Source organism: Ochotona curzoniae, unplaced genomic scaffold (genome assembly GCF_017591425.1).
Source record: "Ochotona curzoniae isolate NIBS_2020 unplaced genomic scaffold, NIBS_Ocur_1.0 contig_4516, whole genome shotgun sequence".
Taxonomy (NCBI): Eukaryota; Metazoa; Chordata; class Mammalia; order Lagomorpha; family Ochotonidae; genus Ochotona; species Ochotona curzoniae.
This window is the reverse complement of record NW_024466313.1, coordinates 4,237,291-4,258,856: the sequence shown is the minus strand read 5'-3', so window position 1 is coordinate 4,258,856 and position 21,566 is coordinate 4,237,291. Positions and strand designations below refer to the sequence as shown.

The 21,566-nt window shown below is 63.4% G+C and overlaps 1 protein-coding gene across 1 annotated transcript; it reads left to right on the top strand.

Moving 5' to 3' along the window:
- The first annotated feature begins 12,098 nt into the window (after positions 1-12,098).
- SLC19A1 (solute carrier family 19 member 1) lies at positions 12,099-21,121 on the top strand. Its single transcript, XM_040986755.1, has 5 exons — positions 12,099-12,360; positions 13,870-14,635; positions 14,722-14,914; positions 16,903-17,044; positions 20,621-21,121. The coding sequence occupies exons 1-5, from the start codon at positions 12,148-12,150 to the stop codon at positions 20,840-20,842; spliced, it is 1,536 nt and encodes a 511-aa protein (XP_040842689.1). The 5' UTR covers positions 12,099-12,147; the 3' UTR covers positions 20,843-21,121.
- Positions 21,122-21,566: the final 445 nt, after the last annotated feature.

Sequence of the window (21,566 nt, the reverse complement as noted above, 5' to 3'; positions counted from 1 at the left end):
CCGTCCCTGGCCCTGCCACGGGGGTCTGGTCCGCTCTCGGAGGACCTGCCTGCATTTGCTAGGCTGTGCAGCTGCGCTGGCCTGGCAACGAGAACAGGCGACACCAGAATGAAAAATTAAAGCTGTGAGAAGGAAGCACACAACTTGGGAAATTTCCATCAAAGAGCAAGGCTCGGGTCCGTCCAGTCCAGCTGGGCAGCAGCCAGGAAGCAGAGCAGGGCCCGAGCCCCAGCACCATGCACCAGGTGGCGCTGTGGAGCAGGCTGCACGGACAGAAGCCAGGCTTCTGTGGGCACATGTCTCTTCTTAAAGATCTACTTCATTTTCACTTGCAGAGTCACAGAGAAGCAGGGAGAAGACAGAGCAATCTTTCATCCTTTGGCTCACTCCCAAACGGCTACCATGGCTGGAGCTTAGCCTTCTGAAGGCAGGGGCCAAGCACTCCAGCCATCCTCAGCTGCCTTCCCGTCCATTAGCGGGGAGCTGGACCAGAAGTGGGGCAGCCGAGACACGGGCTGGTGTCTGTATGGGGTGCACAAGCCTAACATGCTGTGCCATGGCTCCAACAGGGACGTGCACTTCTTCAAAAGAGCGAGCTTGGCCGGCAGTGAAGACACTGGGGCAGTGCTGCAGGCTCGGGCCACTGAGGGGGTCCTGCAGGGTGTTCCCGGGCACCTGGAGACTGGAGGCAGGGCCGTCTGCAAATCTGTGCAATGGGTGAGGGGCCCTGTCCCCACGGAGCTGCTTGCCACACCCAGCTAGGTGGTCTGTGCTGGCAGCCCGGCTAGCTCAGGGTGCAGTGCCCGCTCGCAGCCTAGAGGACACACACACACACCCTTGCACATGCAGCATGAATGGCCATGCTCTGCCAACACTGCAAAGGTTGGCACGCCTCTCCAACGCTGCAGGCTCCCGGGTCTCCTAACACAAGTGCCTACACAAAGAGTGCCCAGCCGGATGGACTCACACATGCACCCACGCATCGCTCAGCACAAGGTGACGCCCACACGTGTATGCGTGTGGCCCATGCAGGCACGTGTGTGGCCCATGTGTGCGCTGGCCCATGTGTGTGTGTGCGTGTGGCCCATGTGTGCGTGTGGCCTGTGTGTGTGTGCATGTGGCCCATGTGTGCGTGTGGCCCGTGTGTGTGTGTGGCCCATGCAGGCATGTGTGTGCTGGCCCATGTATGCACTACATGTGGTATTTCGTGTGTCATGTGAGTTCACACATGCACATGTTTGTACCAAACATGCCTGTTAGTCCAAGTGAATGCTAGCCTGTCCAACATGTGCCACAGTTAGCCCATGGAGGCACACTTGCACACTTCCACGTCCCTGTGTGCACACCCACATCCCTGCTGACATCTCTGGTTAACACGCACCTTGTACAGCGTTCTGGGAACCTCTGCTTGGTCAGCGTGACCTTCGTCACCTTGTTTACTGAACTCAGTCTGTCAGCCTTTGCGCAGAGCCTGCGCCCCAAGTGGCCTCCAGCCTCAGACTCACCCGCTCTGAAGGTGGTCGGCTCCTGGCACGGTGGCTGTGCGTGCGTGGTTCCTTCGCACTCTGGTAGTGCCCGGCACCAGCCTCCCACAGAAGGGGTGTCCTGCCACAAACCTGCCAGGGCCTGGGCAACGGTGTGTGCTGCCCCCACCTCGAGTGCCGCTCTGCCCATGGGGTCCCTGTGTCTACCCTGCACACTCCCACAGCTGCCCTGGCCAGGTCAGCTGCCACAGCCCAGGGCCCTCCCTGCCTTGTGCCCCATGACCTGGGGATATCATGCCCTGGGTGACAGCGCCCCCATGCGTGGGAGAGTCCCTGGTGCCCTCCGCCATGCCCTTCCCACTCACCCCAAACAGCACAGGGCCTGGCCGGAGGTGTTGCGCACCCAGAGGCAGCCAGGGACCAGGCCGGGCTCCCCCAGTGATGCAGTGGCCAGGGTGGACAGGGCCTCCAGCCCCAGCTGTCAGTGTCCAGCCATGGGGCAGTAGCCAGCCCGCTGTTAGCTCTATGGGTCCTAGGCTGGACCCAGGTGAGTGTGGCACACCTGGTCACACCATGGTCACATGGGCATCTCAGCTGCAGCCACCCCCACCCTTCTGCGGACAGAATCCACTCCACCGCCACGGCTTCGCCAGACCCAGGGCCCACCAGGAAGCTGTGTATCAGTCCAGCACGGAGCATGTGGGCGCAGCCACCCTCGCTGCCCAGGGGCGGCCTCAGCAGGCCTCGAGGCTCCCGGAGCTTGAGTGGAGCCACGGGGTCAGAGGCTGAGCCCACGGGGTCAGGGGTCAGCGGCTGAGCCCAGGGCCTGACCTCATACCGGTGGGCTCTGCTCCCAGTCCTGCCCCCAGGCCGCATGGCCTCCACTGTTTGCCGGCCCACCCCACGCCCAGCAGGGACCTGGCGGCGCCTGCCCCCTGGCGGCCACACACCCACCTCCCGTGATGGTGCTGGGGAAACCAGAGGAGAGTGTGGCCGCACGGGGAAGCCACCTGCAGACTAGAGCTGTCCAGGATGTGACAGCGTGAGAGCAACCAAGTCCCCGGGGACAGGGCGTGCTCCAGGTACAGCCTGGGCAGAGCGGAGTGGACAGTCACCCGGTGCGCACGTGCTGACTCCCAGCTGCACCCCTGAATGAGGGTGACTCCCTGGGGAATTTCATTGCAAATAAAAATCCCTACCCTGACATGGCAGCAGGGCCTGGAGCTGGCATCGCCAGAAGGCCTTGGGTGTGGTGCGGAGACCATAGGTGGGGCCAGGGAGAAGCCCTGCTCTCCCTGAGCTCCCGGGGACTTTGTCCCGGGGACACCAGGGCAGGTCCAGGGAACGCCAGCCTCAGTGGGCAGGGCTCACTGTGTCCTGCCCATGCCTGGACACCCCATGTTGTGACCAAGAGCAGCACAGGTGCCACAGCATGGCAGGTGACGAGGTCCTTCCCGGTCGCCTCCCTGGGGAAGGGTCCACTGCTCTCCAGCCTGGCACATCTGGGCAGAGAGGGGCAGGGCCGGGTGCATGGCTGCCCGGCCGGGCTCCCAGCCAGTCTGTGTCTGAGCCAGCAAGGGTTGTGAACACGTGTGTACGTGAGAGGATCCACACGCTGACGCAGTGGTGCGTGACGCAGTGACGCATGACGCGATGACGCAGTGACACGATGACACATGACGCAGTGACGCATGACGCGATGACGCATGACACGATGACGCGTGACGCGCGACGCATGACGCGATGACGCATGACACGATGACGCATGACGCAGTGACGCGTGACGCAGTGACACATGACGCATGGCACGATGACGCAGTGATGCGTGACGCAGTGACGCATGATGCAGTAGCGCAATGACGCGTGACGCAGTGACAGATGGGCTGCTCTGGGAGCCCATGACCCTGCTGGCAGTTCTGAGCTTGCTTCTTTCTTCTGCTTTTAAAAATGTATTTACTTTTATTTGGAAAGCAGAGTTATATAGAGAGAAATAGAAATAAATCTGTCATCTGCTGGTTCACTCCCCAAATGGCCACATTGGCTGGAGCTGAGCTGATGCAAAGCCAGGAGCCAGGAGCTTCTTCTGGGTCTCCCACACGGGTGCAGGTCCCACAGCATTGGGCCGTCCTCTGCTGCTTCCTCAGGCCACAGGCAGGGAGCTGGACAGGAAGTGGAGCCACGGGAACCTGAACCGGTGCCCATATGGGACGCTGACACCACGTGTGGGGGACTAGTCTACTAGGCCAGTGCGCCAGCCCCATGGGCCTGATACGCACTGAGCTTGTATGCTCAATCCTGTGAATGAGCTTAAAGCAAGCTCAGAGACAGCTCCAAACAGAGAAACGTGCGCAGGCCACTGCTGGGCTCAGCTTGGTCAACATGCTCAACAGGACACGGCCTCCATGAGGCCCCGAATCATCTCCCCCGTGCGTCACACGCGTGGGGTGGGGGTCCCTGTCGCCACTCCCGTATCTCCCCCAGCCGCGGCCTTGGAGGAGTCAGGTCCCCTGAGTGCTGTGACTCAGCTCTCAGGGACGAGACCGGAAGGGACAGCAGGACCAAGGCACAGGGGGGTGGGCACTAGTGGGAGCCACGGAACTCACCCATTAGCTGGAAAGCAACCGGATTGTTTTCTTTTTAAAGATTCACTTAATTTTCATTGGAAAGACAGATTTACAGTGAGAAGGAGAGACAAAGATCCTCCATCCATATGGGCGCAGGTTCAAGTCCCGACTGCTCCACTTCCCATCCAGCTCCCTGCTTGTGGAGGACAGGCAAGTCCTTGGGCCCCTGCACCCATGTGGCAGACCTGGAAGAAGCTCCAGCCAGTGTGGCCATGTGAGGAGTGAACCAGCAGATGGAAGATCTTTCTGTCTATCTCCTTGTAAATCTGCCTTTCAAAAAACACTAAAACAAAATAACAACAAAACAAACTTTCCAGCACAACATGGGGAGAGAAAACAGGAGGCACCCGGCCATCACCTCGCTGGGCAGACCGAGGGGCCGTCCAGGGAAGGCCAGAGGATCGTGCAGAGCAGGCCATGGAAGACAGGGCCAGCGTCAGGGCCAGCAGGGTGGCTCCAGACACGGGGCTCTGAGGCCAGCTGGACTCAGACGGGACACCTCACAGAGGCGCTGCTCCGCCTGTGCAGCCAGGGCGAGTCCACCTTGACCCACACATGAACAGGAAGAGCTGTGTTCCCCTAACACTAGGGTTGAAGGCGCTGCCCGGCAGGGGCACAGCAAGAGGAGGGCTGGCAGGGGACCCATGTCGGTGGGCCTGGCCTGTGGGGGCCTGGGGCGTTGCTGGGAAACAGCAGAGGCCACTGGCTCAGCACCCGAGGGTACTGTACATTTGTGTGGGCCACCAGAGGCCTCGGGGAGGTAAGAGCACCCCCTTCCTGAGGGGGCAGAATGGCTGCAAAGCCACAGGGTCCCCAAGGTCAAGTGCAGTGGGTGGGAGGGATAAGGAGCAGGACCAAGGCTGGCAGAGGCCAGGAGGGCAGAATACCCACACTGACCCCCGGCATGCTTGGCCGCTCATGGGATGTTCAAGCATGGAGACTGAGCAAGAGCGAAGACAGCAGTCCATGTGGGGCGGGCAGGCTGGCCACCCTGAGACCTGTGGGGCCCTAGCCGAGGGCTGGCATGTGCGCCCCATGTCCCCAGCCTCCCTGCCTCGCCTCAAGAGGCTGCACCCCGGCTTCCACCTAAGCCGGGCTGCCTCTGGCTCCTAGCGAGTGAGGGGGCTGGGGCCCCCACCTGTTCTGTACTTTTCACCCACTTCCAGCAGAGCAGCTACTGAAAAATCAATTTTATTAGGGTGCAATTCGCAGGTGACTGGCAGCAGGGGCACCACTATCGAGACGAGCCACTCAGCCTCTGACCCTGGGCAGAAGCCACTGCGTCTGCACTTGGCAGTGCCAAGTCTTCAGTAACTCCGATCATACCGAGTGCTTGTTGGTCCATTCCCCCTCCAGAGGTTCCCGGCAGCCGGAACACACTGTGCCGGGGCTCCACCAGGCCTCCCACGCGGAAGGTGAGGCCCCGGCCACACGAGCTCCACCCAGGAAGCAGGCACCAACAGAGTGGGTGTCTCAGCTGTGTGTTACCTGCCCACCCCGGAAGGATTGAGTCTTCAGGAAGCCTGGCCTGCTGCAACCAGAATGGTCAGATGCCCTCAGGGGATGCCTCCCCGGCCAGCACAGGCCCAGGGCTTCCCCAGCCTCTGACGTGGGCCCTTCGTCTACTGCACATGAGCAGTGCTGTGGCAGAGCACAGCTCATGCTGACTCTGGGGGCAGGGGTCACAGCATCTGGCTGGTCCTGCTCTGAGCTTGCGACCCCTTTCCTGGTGGGCTGGGCATCAGCTGCCCATGCCTGAGCGGCTCTCCTGGGCTGTGTCCCCTCCCTTGGGACCTCCACCTTCTGACTATGGTCCACTCCATAACTGCCCAACCCAACAGATGCACCTGACTTCCCGGGCCGTGAACTGCAGCCCTGGGGAGCTAGGATGTGGCTGTGAGACGGACTAGGGATCCGTGGTGTAGACCTGTGAGCTGCTCAAGTCCTGGCTGTCCCCCTGGCACTCCAGCTCTCTGCTACTGCGCCCGGAAGGCCACAGAGGTCTCTGCCATCGCAGGGCAGCCGTGGCTGCAGCTGGCTGCTGGCTGTGGCCTGGCCTGGTCTGTTACTGCAGCTTTGCGGGGTGACCCAGCAGCTGGAAGGTCTCTGAGATGGAGTGTCTTGGGGGTCTCCCTCTGAGGAACTCCACTCTTCTGACAAGCAAATAAACCTTAACAAGAACAAGAGAGCAAGCATGCCCCCCAGTGCCGCTTTCTGCTCACAGTGCAAAGGAGAGTCTTTTTATTTTGAAGAGTTACAGAGGAGAGATCCTCCCTCCGCTGGTTGACACCCCAATTAGCAACGGCCAGAGCTGGAACAGGCTGAAGCCAGGAACTTCTTCCGGGCCTCCCCGGCAGGTGCAGGGGCTCTCTGCTGCCTCCCCAGCCCACACCAGGGAGCTGGATGGGAAGTAGAGCAGCCAAGACATGAACCAGCATCCACATAGGATACAAATGCAGGGAGAAGCTTAACTTGCCAGCCTGTTTTGAAGGTATTTGCTCGTGAACATTCAATAAATGTGTATGCTCACACAGCAAAGGAGTGCCAGCCGGGGCCACCTGGCAGAGCCCCACAACAGCCAGGGTTGTGCTGGCTGAAACCAGGGCACTCCGGTGGCCTCCCGGGGGCCACAGAAGTAGAGCAGCTGGGACTCACCAGGACCCTGATCCCTCCAGCACTGTCAGGCCAGCCTGGACACGGTGGTTCCATTGCACTGGGCCCAGCAGTGCAATGCCAGGAGCCAGCACCATGCCAGATGCTTGTCACTGGAGGGAAGGGGGCACACCGGCAGCAGGAGCTGGGCTGGGGGCGGCCTGGGGACAGGTTGGCTGCAGACCACAGGGCACCCTGGCTCTGTCCCTGTGGGCACCCGTACACCCTTGCCCTGGGCAGCTGTGACCGGCCCAGCTAACCCTCCAGCCCAGGCCCACCGCAAGGCCAGGACACAGCCAGGATTGGATGCACACTCCATGGATGACTGCGAGCTGTCCCACAAACCCAAGACGCCAGACACAGCAACTGAGCCACACGACGGGCTTCCCGTCAGCGAGGGAGGTAGTGTGGGCCAGGGGGACAGTGAGCAGAGCAGAGAGAAAGCAGGGAGACAGAGAGAGACATAGAGAGACAGAGAGAGAGAGAGAGACAGACAGACAGAGAGAGACAGAGCAGAGCAGAGGAGAAGAGCTGAGAGAGAGACAGACAGACAGACAGAGACAGAGCAGAGCAGAGGAGAAGAGCTGAGAGAGAGAGACAGAGCACGAGATGGGAGACAAGGAGCAGAGCAGAGAGAAAGCAGGAAGAGAGAGAGACAGAAAGAGAGAGAGCAGAACAGAGGAGAAGAGCTGAGAGAGAGACAGAGAGACAGAGACAGAGAGAGACAGAGCACGAGATGGGAGACAAGGAGCAGAGCAGAGGAAGAGCTGAGAGAGAGGGAGGGAGGGAGACAGAGACAGAGCACACGATGAGAGAGAGAGCAGAGAAGAGAGAGAGCGAGAGAGAGACACACAGAAAGAGACAGCAGAAAACTGAGACAGGGAGGGTGGGAGAGAGACAGAGACAGGGATACAGAGATAGAGAGACACACACAGAGACTGAGAGAGAGACACAGGAGGAGGGAGCGGGAACAAAGGGCAGGGCACCTTTCCAGCCTGGAGGTGGGTGTGGGGAGTGCCAGCGCAGGGACTGGCAGGTGCGGCTGTAGGGGACGCCAGGGATAAATGCCCAGGGGACTGGTGAGTGCACAGTTTAAACCTGAAGGTCACTAACTGAATTAGGCTAGTGGGCCTTGAGGGGGCTGAGACCCACCTAGGAGGTAGTGCTGGGTCAGCAGGTGCTCAGGGGGCTGAGACCTAGGAGGTTTACGGTAGTGCTAGGTCAGCAGACTTTCAAGGTGGCACGGGGTCTGGGATGGTGGGGTCAGTCCCGGGTCACTGTTGGAGTCCCACAGGGGCAGATCAGCACGTCCTTCCACTGACTGAGCTCCCTGCCTCCTGTCCCCTGGAGGCTCGGAGGAGCTCGGGGCGCCAGCACCTGCTGCGCCGTGGAGGCGGAGCCGCACAACCCACAGCCCAAGGGCTGGGCGCAGGCATTCTACAAACTTCTAGAAACGGAATCCTGTGACTCCGTGCACACTGCAGGCTGCTAAGACTTTCCCAACTCTAACCCACTTCTCCACAGGCTCCCCTCCCCCACAAGTACCTGATCCCCTCCAGGCCCGCCCCGCCTCCTGCAGCTCCCGGGCCACCACCCCGGCCGGCCACAGTCCGCCCTGGACGCCCAGCGGGGCAGAGGCCAGAGACCCGAGGGACAGCTGCAGGACAGGCCAGGGCGGCCGGAGGACGCGGCCTGCAGGCCCCGGGGCTCCCACCCGAGCTCCCCGCGGAGGGCGGGCCAGCGCGGGGGCGCCGAGAGGACGCGGCCGAGTCCCCGCCCCCGTCCCGGCCGACCGCGCGCCCGCCGCGCCGCCTTCTGGTTCCTGTAGTCCGCCGGGGCGGCCGCCTGCAGGAGTCCAGGTACGGGGCCGGCGTGGCGGGATGCCCGGGCGCGCGCTCGGCGGGGTCCGCAGGGCGCCGAGACCCCGCGTCCAGGCCGGGCGCGGGCTGGGGGCGCAGCGCGGAGGCTGCCCCGGTGCGGGCTCCCCCGGTGCGGGCTCCCCCGGTGCGCTCCTCCGGTGCGCTCCCCCGGTGCGGGCTCCCCCGGTGCGGGCTCCCCCGGTGCGCTCCCCGGGTGCGCTCCCCTCCGCCCGGGCCGCCGGCGGCGGGGGGCGCGTGCCGAGCCGGGCGCGGGTCCAGCGCGCCCCGGGCGGGGCTCTGTCGGCAGCAGAACGACTTCCTCCGGGCCACGTTCCTGGCGCCACGCCGCGTTCCGGGGCCGCCCACGCGCCCGCGTGGGAAAGCCGGCTAGCGGTGCGCGCCGCGCGGAAGGCGGCTCGGAGGGCACCACGCGGTCCTCACGTGGCCGGTGCCCCCGCCCGTGCCCGCGGACTCAGCCCGCCCTCGGCGGCCGGCTGTGCGTGGACCCCGCCTTCTCGGCAGGGGCGGGGTACAGGCCTCGGAGCTGCCCCCCGAGCTCCCGAAAGGCGGGCGCCCGCCCTCCTGCAGCCCGGAGCCCGAATGGCGTCTCGCCTGCTGCCCGGCGCTGGCGGCCAGGGAGCCGCGCCACGTTTGGGTTCGCATCGCGGCTTGCTTTCCTTGCTACGGTGGCTGTAACTCACTGGGGGGAGGGGGCTTCGCTGGCCCGGGCTCTGGGGGGGAGGGGGCTTCGCTGGCCCGAGCCCCGGGTTCGGAATTGGGGCCGGGCCGCTTGCATTCCTTCTCCCGGTGTTCTGAGCGCTCCGGAACCTCTCAGCCCGTGCCCCGAGGGGAGGGTGCTGCTTGCGTTGGTCAGCAGCTGGCCCTGGCCCTCCCCAAGGCCATGAGTAGGGGGGCAGTTGCCAGAGAGGGTGGTGGGAGATACCAGTCTGACCCCCTGCCTGCTCACTCGGTGGGATCAGGTGACCAGGAGCACAGGACCCAGGGTCCATCCCAGTGTGGCCGGTGGGGTGTCAGGGCTGCCCGGAGAGCTGGCGGGGGGCCAGCCGCAGAGTGGAGGAGTTGGCTTCAAGTTCTTTGCAGGTGGGGCGGGAGGGGGCGGTGCACCTGTTCTGCTGACCAGGGCAGCGCTTGCTTCCATCCTGAGCAGCCTAGGGGGCATCTTTCCACCCTGGGTTTTGTTGCTTGTGTGTGGAGCTGACTCCTGGCAGGGAAGCTGGCCTTGGCAGCTTCAAACCTGCCCTGAGAGATGGGGAGGGGGGAGGGGGTGCCCAGAGAGATGAGGAGGGGGGAGGGGGGGAGGTGCACGTTCAGCTTGGGGTCCACCTCTGCTGCCCTGCTCCAATCCGACAGGCCTCCCTCCCTTGCGTCCTATACCTGCTCCCCAGGAGGGTGGTTGGAGACTGTGCTTGGTCCTGGGGGGGGTCCATGGCTGCCCCTGCCCTGCCCGCCAGGTTTTCATTGGTGCTTGCTGTCTGTGGGAGGCCTGACCCTGCTCGTACAGCAGCTGGGAGCCTGCAGGCACCCACACCCCTGGGCGGGCAGGGCCCTGTGCAGCCCCAGAGGAGGCCAGCTGAGTGCCTGTGAGAGTCCAAGCCCTCCCGAGGCGGAAGGGCTGGCTCAGGATGGGTCAGCTGGGAGGCAGTGAGGCTCCTGGGTGCTCCTGAGCAGCCGGTCCCTGCTGCTCCCAGGGGTCTGGACCCGTGCCCAGGCCAGCTCTAGTCTGCAGGCACTGGGCAGAGCCGTCCTCCCCAGGTGTGGCCACTACCCTCTGGGGGCAGCTGGAGGGCGGCAACCTAACTGTTCCCAGTCCTACTGTGGTCAGGGCGGGCACACGGAGCAGGGAACTCCCCCGCTGTCACCCCAAGCCGAGTGGATGGCGTGCGGCTGGCCCTGAGAGTCCTCTGCAGGGCTGCCCAGGACCCTGCCCAGGACCCTGCCCCAGGACCCTGCCCCAGGACCCTGCCCAGGACCCTGCCCAGGACCCCGCCCAGGACCCCACCCAGGACCCTGCCCCAGGACCCTGCCCAGGACCCTGCCCCAGGACCCTGCCCAGGACCCTGCCCAGGACCCCGCCCAGGACCCTGCCCCAGGACCCTGCCCCAGGACCCTGCCCAGGACCCTGCCCAGGACCCCGCCCAGGACCCTGCCCCAGGACCCTGCCCAGGACCCCGCCCAGGACCCTCCCCAGGACCCTGCCCCAGGACCCCGCCCAGGACCCTGCCCCAGGACCCTGCCCAGGACCCCGCCCAGGACCCTGCCCCAGGACCCTGCCCAGGACCCTGCCCCAGGACCCTGCCCAGGACCCTGCCCCAGGACCCTGCCCAGGACCCTGCCCCAGGACCCTGCCCCAGGACCCTGCCCCATCTCCTGCTTACTGCAGCATCCCTTCTTGCTCCTGGTTTTCAACACTGAGCCTGCGGAGGGCGGGCCAGCAGGGGCCTGGCAGTCCTGGGGGCTCCCTCCCATGTGGGGTACCTGGGCCACATGGGGCGGGCCGGTAGGGGCCTGGTATGGCGGTCCTAGGGGCTCCCTCTCATGTGGGGTACCTGGGCCACATGGGGCAGGCCGGTAGGGGCCTGGTATGGCGGTCCTAGGGGCTCCCTCTCACGTGGGGTACCTGGGCCACATGGGGCAGGAGCTTTGCCAGCTTGGATGGGTCTGGAGCAGTCAGTACTGCCTGTCCTGGGCAGGCCTGACGCCCTGAATTGAGGCGGACACCTGACATGTTGCATTTTGCTGGGCCTTACCTGCGAGCCTGGCACACAGCCTCCTGTCGTGGAAGGGGTATTTCAACAGCAGATTGCTCCCTCGATGGTTGTGCCTCTGCCCACCCTGGCCTGCTGGCATGTGAGTCCCTGGGCAGGCCAGTGGACACGCAGCTGGGGGACAAGGTGGGCCCCAGGAAGTCACGGGGGCCTTGCCTTTGCCAGCCTTGGACGTTCAGTTGCTTTGGGATGCCAGCTCTGCCTCCCAGCCCAGGCGTCTGGCTGGTTCTCTCTCTGCCGCCTCCTGGGCCCAGGGCCCCTGGGTTCCGCCAGGACCTGTGCTCTGTCATCCCTGCCGGAGCCTGTCCCATCCTGGGTGCTGTTGGTCCCCACAGGGCCCTTCTGGCTTCCTCTGCAGTGTGGACCCCTGTGTGTGGCTTGCATGCCCAGCCCTCACTGCTGACCCCGGCTTCCTCAGCCGTGTAGCCAGGCTCCCTGAGCTCCGGTGCAGGACCTGCTGCCCAGAGGCCCCGGCCGGCTGCTGCTGCTGCACCCGGGCCTTTCCCGCCCACACTGGAGGTTTTATCCTGTGGATCTGTTTGATGAGTTCAGTGAGCTGATCTGGCTTCCTGAGCGCTCCAGCTCCCCCTTGGTGGCTTCAGAGACCCCGAGGCGGTGCCAGCCTGGCCTCGGTCCAGCTGGGACACGTGGGCTGGGGCCTGTGGCCTTCCTGACTGTGCCCTTCCTTCCAGGTGGACCGGCTCACGCATGCCCCTTGGCACCGCCCGGGGCCTCAAGCAGCATGGCGCCATCCAGCGAGGACGCCAAGACAGACCCTGAGCTGGACCCCAAGTCGGACGCCGAGCCCGAGCCCGAGCTGAGCCGCGAGCTGCGGTCCTGGCGGTGTCTGGTGCTCTACCTGTGTCTCTACGGCTTCATGGCGCAGATGCGGCCCGGGGAGAGCTTCATCACGCCCTACCTGCTGGGGCCCGACAAGAACTTCACGCGGGCGCAGGCACGTACGTCGGGCTGGGCCCTGTGCCCCGGCAGCGGGCTCGTGGGTCCTCGCTGGCGCGGGGGGGTGTCGACTGGGGACGCCTCCCCACCCCCACTCCTCAGGCCCGCTGCCCAGCTGTGCCGGTGACAGTCCTGGGCCAGCCGTGGCGTCCAGCAGGGACTTGGCAGCTCTCTGCCTCGGCGGGTTATTAGATTTTGCTTTTTGTTGCTTGGAAGGACAGAGGGTCCTGAGGAGGCCTTAGAACAAACAGGTCAGCAATGTTCTGTGGGGGCAGCGGGGCCAGGCACCCTTGGAGGGGGTCCTTCCTGGCCTGGCTGTGTCCCCATGAAGCAGTGTGCGGGCAAGCTGTGCCTGCAGCCCACCCACTCAGACGCCCCTGCCCCCAGCCTGTGCTGGCCGGGGCTCAGCTTCTCCCCCTCGCCACTGGAGCTGTGGAGTCGAGTGGCAGCCCCCGTGATGCAGTGTGACCGTGCCGGCCCTGCCCAGCTCAGCCAGGTCATTTCCCAGCAAGGCCTGGGGTGCCGAGGAGGCCCCTGGCCGTGGCATCTTGCCATGTACCTTCCAGCAGCTCTGCAGGACTGAGGGGTAGGCAGGGCTGGACCTGTGCGGGCCGCATTCCTGTCCAGGGGCCTGGTTCAAGGAATGTTCCAGAAGACTTGAGGTGGGCCAGGGTCCAGCTGACCTGGGCTGGAGTTGGCTGCTGACCCCCAGGGAGTGCTCCAGCTGCCCCAGACGCAGGCGGTGGTGCCTGTCAGGCCGCTCTGCCCCGGGGCTGGGTGGCTCCACGTGCGTGGCAGAGATGAGACCGTCCCTTACGACCTGCTTTAATAATCGCTCTCCGTGTTACTTAAAACACAAGACATCTTCTGTCCTCCAAACGCAGCCAGGGCCGGGCCCGGCCAGAGCCAGCTGCCCCCCAGGTGAGCTGTAGTTGGAGTGGGGACCACGTCCAGGGCGTGGCCCAGGCGCCCCGCACTGTGAGCGGATCTAGGACGTGGCCCAGGTGCCTCGCACTGTGAGCAGCTCCAGGCTGCCGCCCAGGCGCCCCACACTGAGCAGGTCTAGGCCGCAGCCCAGGTGCCCCACGCTGCCCCTGCAACTGTGAGTCCCCCTCCCCTGGCCCTGGGGCTGTTTGGGATGGAGCCTAGCTATGGTGTGTGCTGTGGCAGAGATGCCACCCCTGGCCGGAGCAATGCAGAGCTGCCCCCGCCCTGTGGCATGCCCCACCTGGGCAGCTGGCCCTTGCTGAGTCCCTTTCTGCTGACCCCATGCACACAGCCAGCTGCCTTTGACCTGGCCGTGCTGTCCCTCTGAGTTCCCAGCTGTCCACGGAGATTCTGTCATAGCCTCTTTCCAGGCCCTGGGTGCTTGGTCTTCTACAGGCCAGTCCTGCAGCTGCATGCCGCTCCCCGAAGCAGGCATCCCGGGGAGGCACGGGGGAGGCTGCCAGGACAGAGCGCTGCCCCAGGCACCACGCGCCGCTCACGGCCGCCCTCCCCGCCGCAGGTCACCAACGAGATCCTGCCCGTGCTGTCGTACTCGTACATGGCGGTGCTGGTGCCGGTCTTCCTGCTGACGGACCTGCTGCGCTACACGCCGGTGCTGGTGCTGCAGGTGCTCAGCTTCATCAGCGTGTGGCTGCTGCTGCTGCTGGGCCGCTCGGTCCTGCACATGCAGCTCATGGAGCTCTTCTACGGCGTGACCATGGCCGCCCGTGTCGCCTACTCCTCCTACATCTTCTCCCTGGTCAGCCCCGCCCGCTACCAGCGCATGGCCGGCTACTCGCGGACCGCTGTGCTGCTGGGCGTCTTCACCAGCTCCGTGCTGGGCCAGCTGCTGGTCACCGTGGGCCGGGTCACCTTCAGCATGCTCAACAGCATCTCGCTGGCCTTCCTCGTCTTCAGCCTGGTCCTCGCCCTCTTCCTCAAGCGGCCCCGGCGCAGCCTCTTCTTCCACCGACCGGCGCCCGCCTGTGCGGCCACACCTGCAGAGCTGGCCCAGATGTGCCCCGGCCCAGGCCCACGGGCGGGGGGCAAGCTGGAACGGGCCCTGGTGGCCTTCCAGGACTGCGTGCTGGTGCGCATGCTGCGGGAGCTGGGAACCGGCCTGCGGCAGCCGCAGCTTCGCCTCTGGTCCCTGTGGTGGATCTTCAACTCGGCCGGCTACTACCTCATCGTCTACTACGCGCACATCTGGTGGAACGAGGTTGACCGGCTCACCGGCGTTACCCACAGCTACAACGGCGCTGCCGACGCCACCTCCACGCTGCTGGGTACGTGGGGCGGCTGCCCCCCGGGCTCCCCTCGCCCCAGCGCCTGCCCTCCGCCCCGCCGGGTGCTGAGTCCCGCCTCCCCTCAGGGGCCGCCACGTCCTTCGCTGCCGGCTTCCTGAAGATCCGCTGGGCCCTGTGGGCGAAGCTGGTGATCGCGGGTGTCACGGGTTTTCAGGCGGGGCTCATCTGCCTCATGATGAACACCTACAACATCTGGCTCTGCTATGGCACGTTTGTGCTGTTCCGCGGGGCCTACCAGTTCCTGGTGCCCATTGCCACGTGAGTACAGAAGGGCCTTCTGAAGGTCCCGTCCCACCACACCCCACTTTGACCCGATCCAGGTCCCGGCTGCCCTCTGCCCAGGTGCCAGGGACCTGTCTCCACCCGGGGCCATCCAGCAGCTGACGGGGGCTGCCCTGTCGTGCGTTCCCAGACCCCCTGGCTCTCCTCTCACCTGGCACCCTGGGCTTGGTGCCACAGGCCACATACATGTGCCCCTGAGGCCCTGAAGGGAGAGGCATGCAGGCTCATGGAGCATGTGTGCGCACCTGTCACCTACATATAAACACACCACAGCCACCAGTACATGCACACACCACACAACCACCACTACACACACCACAGCCACCACTACACACACACCACAGTCATCACTACATACACACACCACACAACCACCACTACATACACACCACACAAACACCACTACATACACACATACAACCACCACTACATACACACACCACACAACCACCACTACATACACACCACGTAACCACCACTACATACACACCACGTAACCACCACTACATACACACAACACAACCAGCACTATATACACACAAACACCACTACATACACACCACACAACCACCACTACACACACACCACACAACCACCACTACATACACACCACACAACCACCACTACTGCACACCACACAACCACCACTACACACACACCACACAACCACCACACCACACACACACCACAGTCATCACTACATACACACATACAACCACCACTACTGCACACCACACAACCACCACTACATACACACCACGTAACCACCACTACATACACACACATACAACCACCACTACATACACACACCACACAACCACCACTACATACACACACATACAACCACCACTACATACACACACATACAACCACCACTACTGCACACCACACAACCACCACTACACACACACCACACAACCACCACTACATACACACCACACAACCACCACTACACACACCACACAACCACCACTACATACACACACCACACAACCACCACTACATACACACCACACAACCACCACTACATACACACACCACACAACCACCACTACACACACACCACATAACCACCACTACATACACACACATACAACCACCACTACATACACACACCACACAACCACCACTACATACACACATACAACCACCACTACAGACACCACAGCCATCACTACACAGACACCACACAAACACCACTACACACACACCACAGCCATTGCTACACACATACCACAGCCATCACTACACACACACAACAGCCATTACTACACACATACCACACAAACACCACTACACACACATACCACACAGCCATCACTACATACACACACCACAGCCATCGTACATACACACTCCGTCACCGCACACATACCCCCCACACAGGTGCTTGCTTCCTACCCTGGGCTCCTTGGAACCTCTGGCTTGTCTCCCGGGGATTCTGCAGGCCTGGCCTCCCTCCCTGTTTACCTTGAGAATAGCCAGCCACCTCAGCCCTGCTTCTCCTTGCTGATCTCTGATGCTTGCGTGTTTGTCCCACAGTGGCCTTGGCTCTACTCCGTGGCAGGCTGGGATGGGAGGTTAACCCTCTAGTGCCTGGGTTGTTTCAGGAGTGCTGTGCCTCCTAGGGCCTCCCCCACCCCCTCTCACCCTCCACCTGCCACAGAGCTCATCTCTTGTTTAATCCTCACATGAGCCCAGGTCCTGTCCAGGGCTGGACCAGGGCATAGCCAGGAACCCAGAGCTTCCTCTGGGTCTCCCGCATGGGTGCAGGGCCACTGAGGACTTGGGCAGCCCCCCGCTGCTTTCCCAGGCGCATCAACAGGGAGCTGGATGGGAAGTGGAGCAGCTGCCCAGTGGGTCCCAGGGTTGGATTTCACAGCATGCTCAGTGTGTCTCCAGGTGTGTCTGTCTGCCTTGGCTGCTGTCCTGCAGGATGCTGACTGTCCCTCCTTCCTGCCCAGGTTCCAGATTGCATCCGCACTCTCCAAGGAGCTCTGCGCCCTGTTCTTCGGCATTAACACGTTCCTGGCCACCATCCTGAAGACGCTTATCACCCTCGTCGTCTCCGACAAGCGCGGCCTCGGGCTGCAAGTGCATGAGCAGGTGGGCCCTGTGGTCTCCGTCAGGGAGGAGAGACCCCCGGTCTCCCATCAGGGAGTGTCTGCCTTGGGCCTGCAGGGCCTCCCAATGCCCGTCCAACCTGAACCCAGCTACAGGCAGGTCGAAGTGGGCAGGGTTGCCCTGTGGGCCATGCTGGACCACGCTGGGCCAGTGAGGATGAATGGGGTTTGACCTGGGCACTGGGTAGATAAGCTATGACTGCGCCTTTGCCTGGCCAGGCACCATCTCATGCTGCCCACCGGGGCCCAGGCGTGGGCCTCTGGGTCCCTGGTATGCACCCCTGCAGGGTCAGTGAGGTCGGGTCAGGGCTGCTGCAGCCAGCAGGTGGGAGCACAGAGGGGTGTGGCAACTGGCCCACCACTGCCCATCTGGCCACCAGGGGGTGCAGGTGTCTGCAGCCAGGTGAGACAGTCTTGTCCACCTGGCAGGCACCTGTAGTGGGCTGGCTACTCTGAGGACACTGGAGGGCCAGCCTGTGTGGGCCTGTGACTGCCATGTCCGCCTGAGGCCAGTGGCTGCCAGGGACCCAAGGGGCTATCCCTGGGGGTGGTCTTCCTCAGGGGGTGGTCAGCCCTTCCCCGTCCTCAGCCTGTGCCAGGCGTTGGGGCCTTCACCTGGGCTGGGTCAGTGCTTGATCCCGTGGGAAGCCAAGCATACTGGACAGCTGGCAGGCGAGAGGGGCTGGCCCAGCGTCCTGATCACTGCCCTTGCGATGCCTTGGCCAAGCCCAGAAGTGGGCACTGAGACCGTGCAGGGAGCACAGCTGCCCTCCGTGCCCCCAGTACATGCGTCCCTGCACCTCTATATGTACCCCAGTGTGTCTGCAGCCCGGTGGCCCTGCGCCTGTGTGCCCCACCCCTACACTCTCCAAGGGCTCCTGTCTTCATGGGGAATCTTTAGGGACTTGCTGCCTCTCATCTCCCGTTGGTTTCTTGTGAGAAATCGTATTTAATTGTAGGACAGTGTCTGGTGGGGGCGGGTGGTGAGAGGGGGCGAGAACTCTTCCATTCATTAATTCACTCTGAATGGCTGCAGTGGCCAGGCCTGGGCAGCAGCTCCATCCGGGTCCCTCTGTGGGTGCAGGAGCCCCGGCCCCAAGCTGTCTTCGCCGCCTCCTCGCCCGCTGGTGGGAGCTGGGTGGGAAGTCGAGGCGGAGCTGCTGGCCTGGAGAGGCGCATGCCGCCCCCCTGCCTCTCATCTCTCCGAGGTCCGCCTCTGTGTTCTGGAAACTTCTCTCTACGGGTGGGCTTTGTTCTCTGGCTGGGGTTCCCCCACTGGATTCAGATCTGGCTGGTGGCTCATGATACGGTGTGGAGCCTGAGAACTCTTCCCGATGCTTTGAGTTTATTTAGCTGTTGGAATGGCGGAGAGACTCGGGCGTCTTCCATCTGCAGGTCACTGCCTGGATGCTCAGGGTAGCCAGGCTGGGCCGGTCTGCAGCCAGCAGCTGGGAGCTCCATGCAGGTCTCCCACGGGGTGGCACGCAGTTCCTGTAGGCATCTCATGGGTTTGCCCTGGAGCCAGCGTCGGCCTTGGCAGGTGGGTGCAGTGTTGCCCGCAGTCTGTGGCCTTGGCTGTGCCTGGAGCAGCTTGGCGTGGGGAGTGTGGCTGTGTATCCTGGGTCTGTGTCAGCCATGGCTGTGCCAGTGGGCAGCTCACGCTGGCTCACTATCCTGCAGTCCCCGGGGAGCCGACCAGTCCAGGACCCCCGATCCTCGGTTCCACAGGTGTCCACTGTGGGCTTCCTTAAGGCCCACTGTGCACCCGCGGGGCCAGGTCCACAGAAGTGGGTGTGTGCTCGTGTGCTCAGCTGTGTCCACTTGGTTAACGCTCCCATGTGGCCAACTGTGTCCATGTGGTCTAGCAATCTGGCCATGCTCACTGCTTTACCTTGGCAGGATTTTGTAGGTTCCTTCGGGCCCCCAGGTGGGCACCCCGTCATGCGCAGGCCGTGGTAGGTTCCTTCGGGCCCCCAGGTGGGCACCCCCGTCATGCGCAGGCCGTGGTAGGTTCCTTCGGGCCCCCAGGTGGGCACCCCCGTCATGCGCAGGCCGTGGTAGGTTCCTTCGGGCCCCCAGGTGGGCACCCCTGTCATGTGCAGGCCATGTGGCTCTATGGTCCTTTCCTGCTGCAGTGCACAGGCAGCAGCTTGGTTTCCTTGTTTCTGGTACTTTCTAGAAGGTTCTCGAGAGAGAGCTGTGGTGACTGGCTGGAGGCTCTCGCAGCCACACAGGCAGCAGTCAGCACCATCTCCCTTGGCTGAGTTTCGGGTTACTTTCTGATTTCTGTGACCCATGATGACTCCCCCACCTTCCTCCTGCCGCTGGTTTGTTATTCTGAGAGCATGGCCTTGAGGCCCACTCCCGGACTCCCGTCCTGTCGCTTAACGCAGTAGGCTCCAGGGCCCAGGTTGGCCATTTGTCTTTCCCTTTCTTTTGCCTGTGCTGCAGTGTGGGGTGGTGTGTGTGTGTTGGGTGCGTGTCCTCTGTCCTGTGTCACGGTGGCGTGCCTGGCGTGCATTTCCTGTGGCTGCGTCTGGTGTTTCCTGAAATCTGCAATATAGAAATACTGCCTCATTTGATGTCACCGTGTCTTCCCTGGCGCGTGGGACAAAGGTGTGTTAGAAGGTTCTGGAAAGCAGTGGGGTGCCTGGGTCTGGTTCTGGCTCAGACACTAGCTTGCCGAGGCCGACCTTGGCCATCCCAGGGCTCAGCCGAGCGCTCATGGAAACGCTGCATGGAGCGCCTTGTTCAGCACCATGGTGTCACTTTTTGGTTTCATCCCCTCATGGCGTTCTTGGGCATCCCCCGTGTGTGGGGCAGGCACGTGTGGCCATGGCACCCAACACTGGTCCCAGCACGGCTTGTGCTGCACGGGTCCTTCCTCTGGCACGACTTCTCTGTTCAGAGAACCGCCACGATTTCTGGCAGATCTGCTGGGACAGCCTCGTCTCCCAGCACCTTGACTGTCCCTCCCTCCTGGAGGTGGCATCTCACCCACGAACCAGTAGCGTGTCCCTGTAGCAGTTTCCATGGATGAGCCACGCGGTGGGGAAGGCTGTGGCGCTGTGGGCTTGTCCTGGTTTCTCGGCACCCAGACCAGCAGGTCTGGAGTGCCCCCGCTGACCTCCCGTGCCGCCCCCCGCGACCTCCCGTGCCGTCTGTCTAGGGCTCCTGTTCACCTGCTCTGTGTGGAGCAGCGTGTGGCTTTGCGATGCATCTCTGCCTCCCTGCGGTGAGCCCAGCCCTGCCAGCAGTGTCCTCCCTGCAGCCTGGCGAAGGCGGTGGGGTGCCTCTCCCTCAACTCAGGAAGGGTCCTGCGTTGGTGCTGCGTTGCGTGGGCCCAGCCCCAGACCTGGAGCGCCACCTGGGAGCTCTGCCATCCGGAGCTGGTGGGGTCACGGGGGGGGGGGGGGGGGGGGAGTGTACTTCGTGTGAGGTTGAGCTCGCTGGGGATTCTGCTCGCCCTCGTGGGTCCTCCTGGGAGTCTGCGGCCGCCCAGGGCAGTGACGGCTGAAGCAGCCGCGTCTCAGCCCCCCGCCTGGCCACTCTCTTGCAGTTCAAAGTGTACTTCGGGTACTTCCTGGTGCTGACCGTCGCCTACAGCTTAGGGGCCCTGCTGGACTTCCTGTGGCACATGGCCGCCACCAACCGGTGCCCCTGGCCCAGGAGCTGCAGAGCCCGGAGAAACCACCACAAGGACCATGCGTGCTGGACACTGCCCCGCCCCTGCTCCCCAAGGACCGAGCGGAGCATGGACATGTGTGAGGTCAAGGCCTGACCCTCTGGGACACTCCAGCCCACTCTCAGCTGTAGAACAGTCTCTCCCTGCAGTGCAGGCGGCCCTGGCCAACTCTGGCCAGGCACCAGGGAGCCCTTGCTGGGAAGGACATTCCTGTAGCCCCTCCGGAGGCCACAGGCTGGCCTCGTACGGGGCTGCCGCTGCATGGAGCCCAGCCCAGGGCACTTCGGCACAGGCCCCGGAGACCATGACTAAACCGTGACATCCTCGGGTACCGACTTGAACGACATGCTGGTCTTTTTAAATAAAACCAGGAACACACTGGACTCCTCTGTTAGGAGGCAGGTCCCATACCCCATGCCCCAAGCCTTTTCCCGTTCCCAGTGACTGGGCGCTGCTCCGGCCTCCCTGGGCTGAGGCGTGCCCTTTGCCAAGGGGCTGGACTGGCTGCCCTCTGACTGTACATGCCCAGCTGTGGCCCTGGCAGGGGGAGGTGCCACACTCAACACACTCCCAGTGGGGGATCCAGGGTGGGCCAAGCCCCTTGTACTGTGACCCTCCAGTGTCCCTGGGTCAAGGAGGAAGCTGCCACATGTGGGGTCCTGTGTCACAGCTACTGTGGCCAGGCCCATGCCAGCCCACTGCCCCCTTGGGTCTAGGATGCCTTTTCCTGGGACACCCCCCTTGCCAGCCACTAGGGCAGGGCCTTCCTGGGACTCCCATTCCCTCATGCCCCCTCCCCTCATTGGGCTGTGTGGCCCCA

Bases quoted from the DNA above. Each gene is read 5' to 3' on its own strand.
- SLC19A1 (XM_040986755.1), top strand. From the start codon at position 12,148: ATGGCGCCATCCAGCGAGGACGCCAAGACAGACCCTGAGCTGGACCCC. The intron at 12,361-13,869 runs GCACGTACGTCG...TCCCCGCCGCAG, and splicing joins AGAACTTCACGCGGGCGCAG to GTCACCAACGAGATCCTGCC. The intron at 14,915-16,902 runs GTGAGTACAGAA...CTTCCTGCCCAG, and splicing joins TTCCTGGTGCCCATTGCCAC to GTTCCAGATTGCATCCGCAC.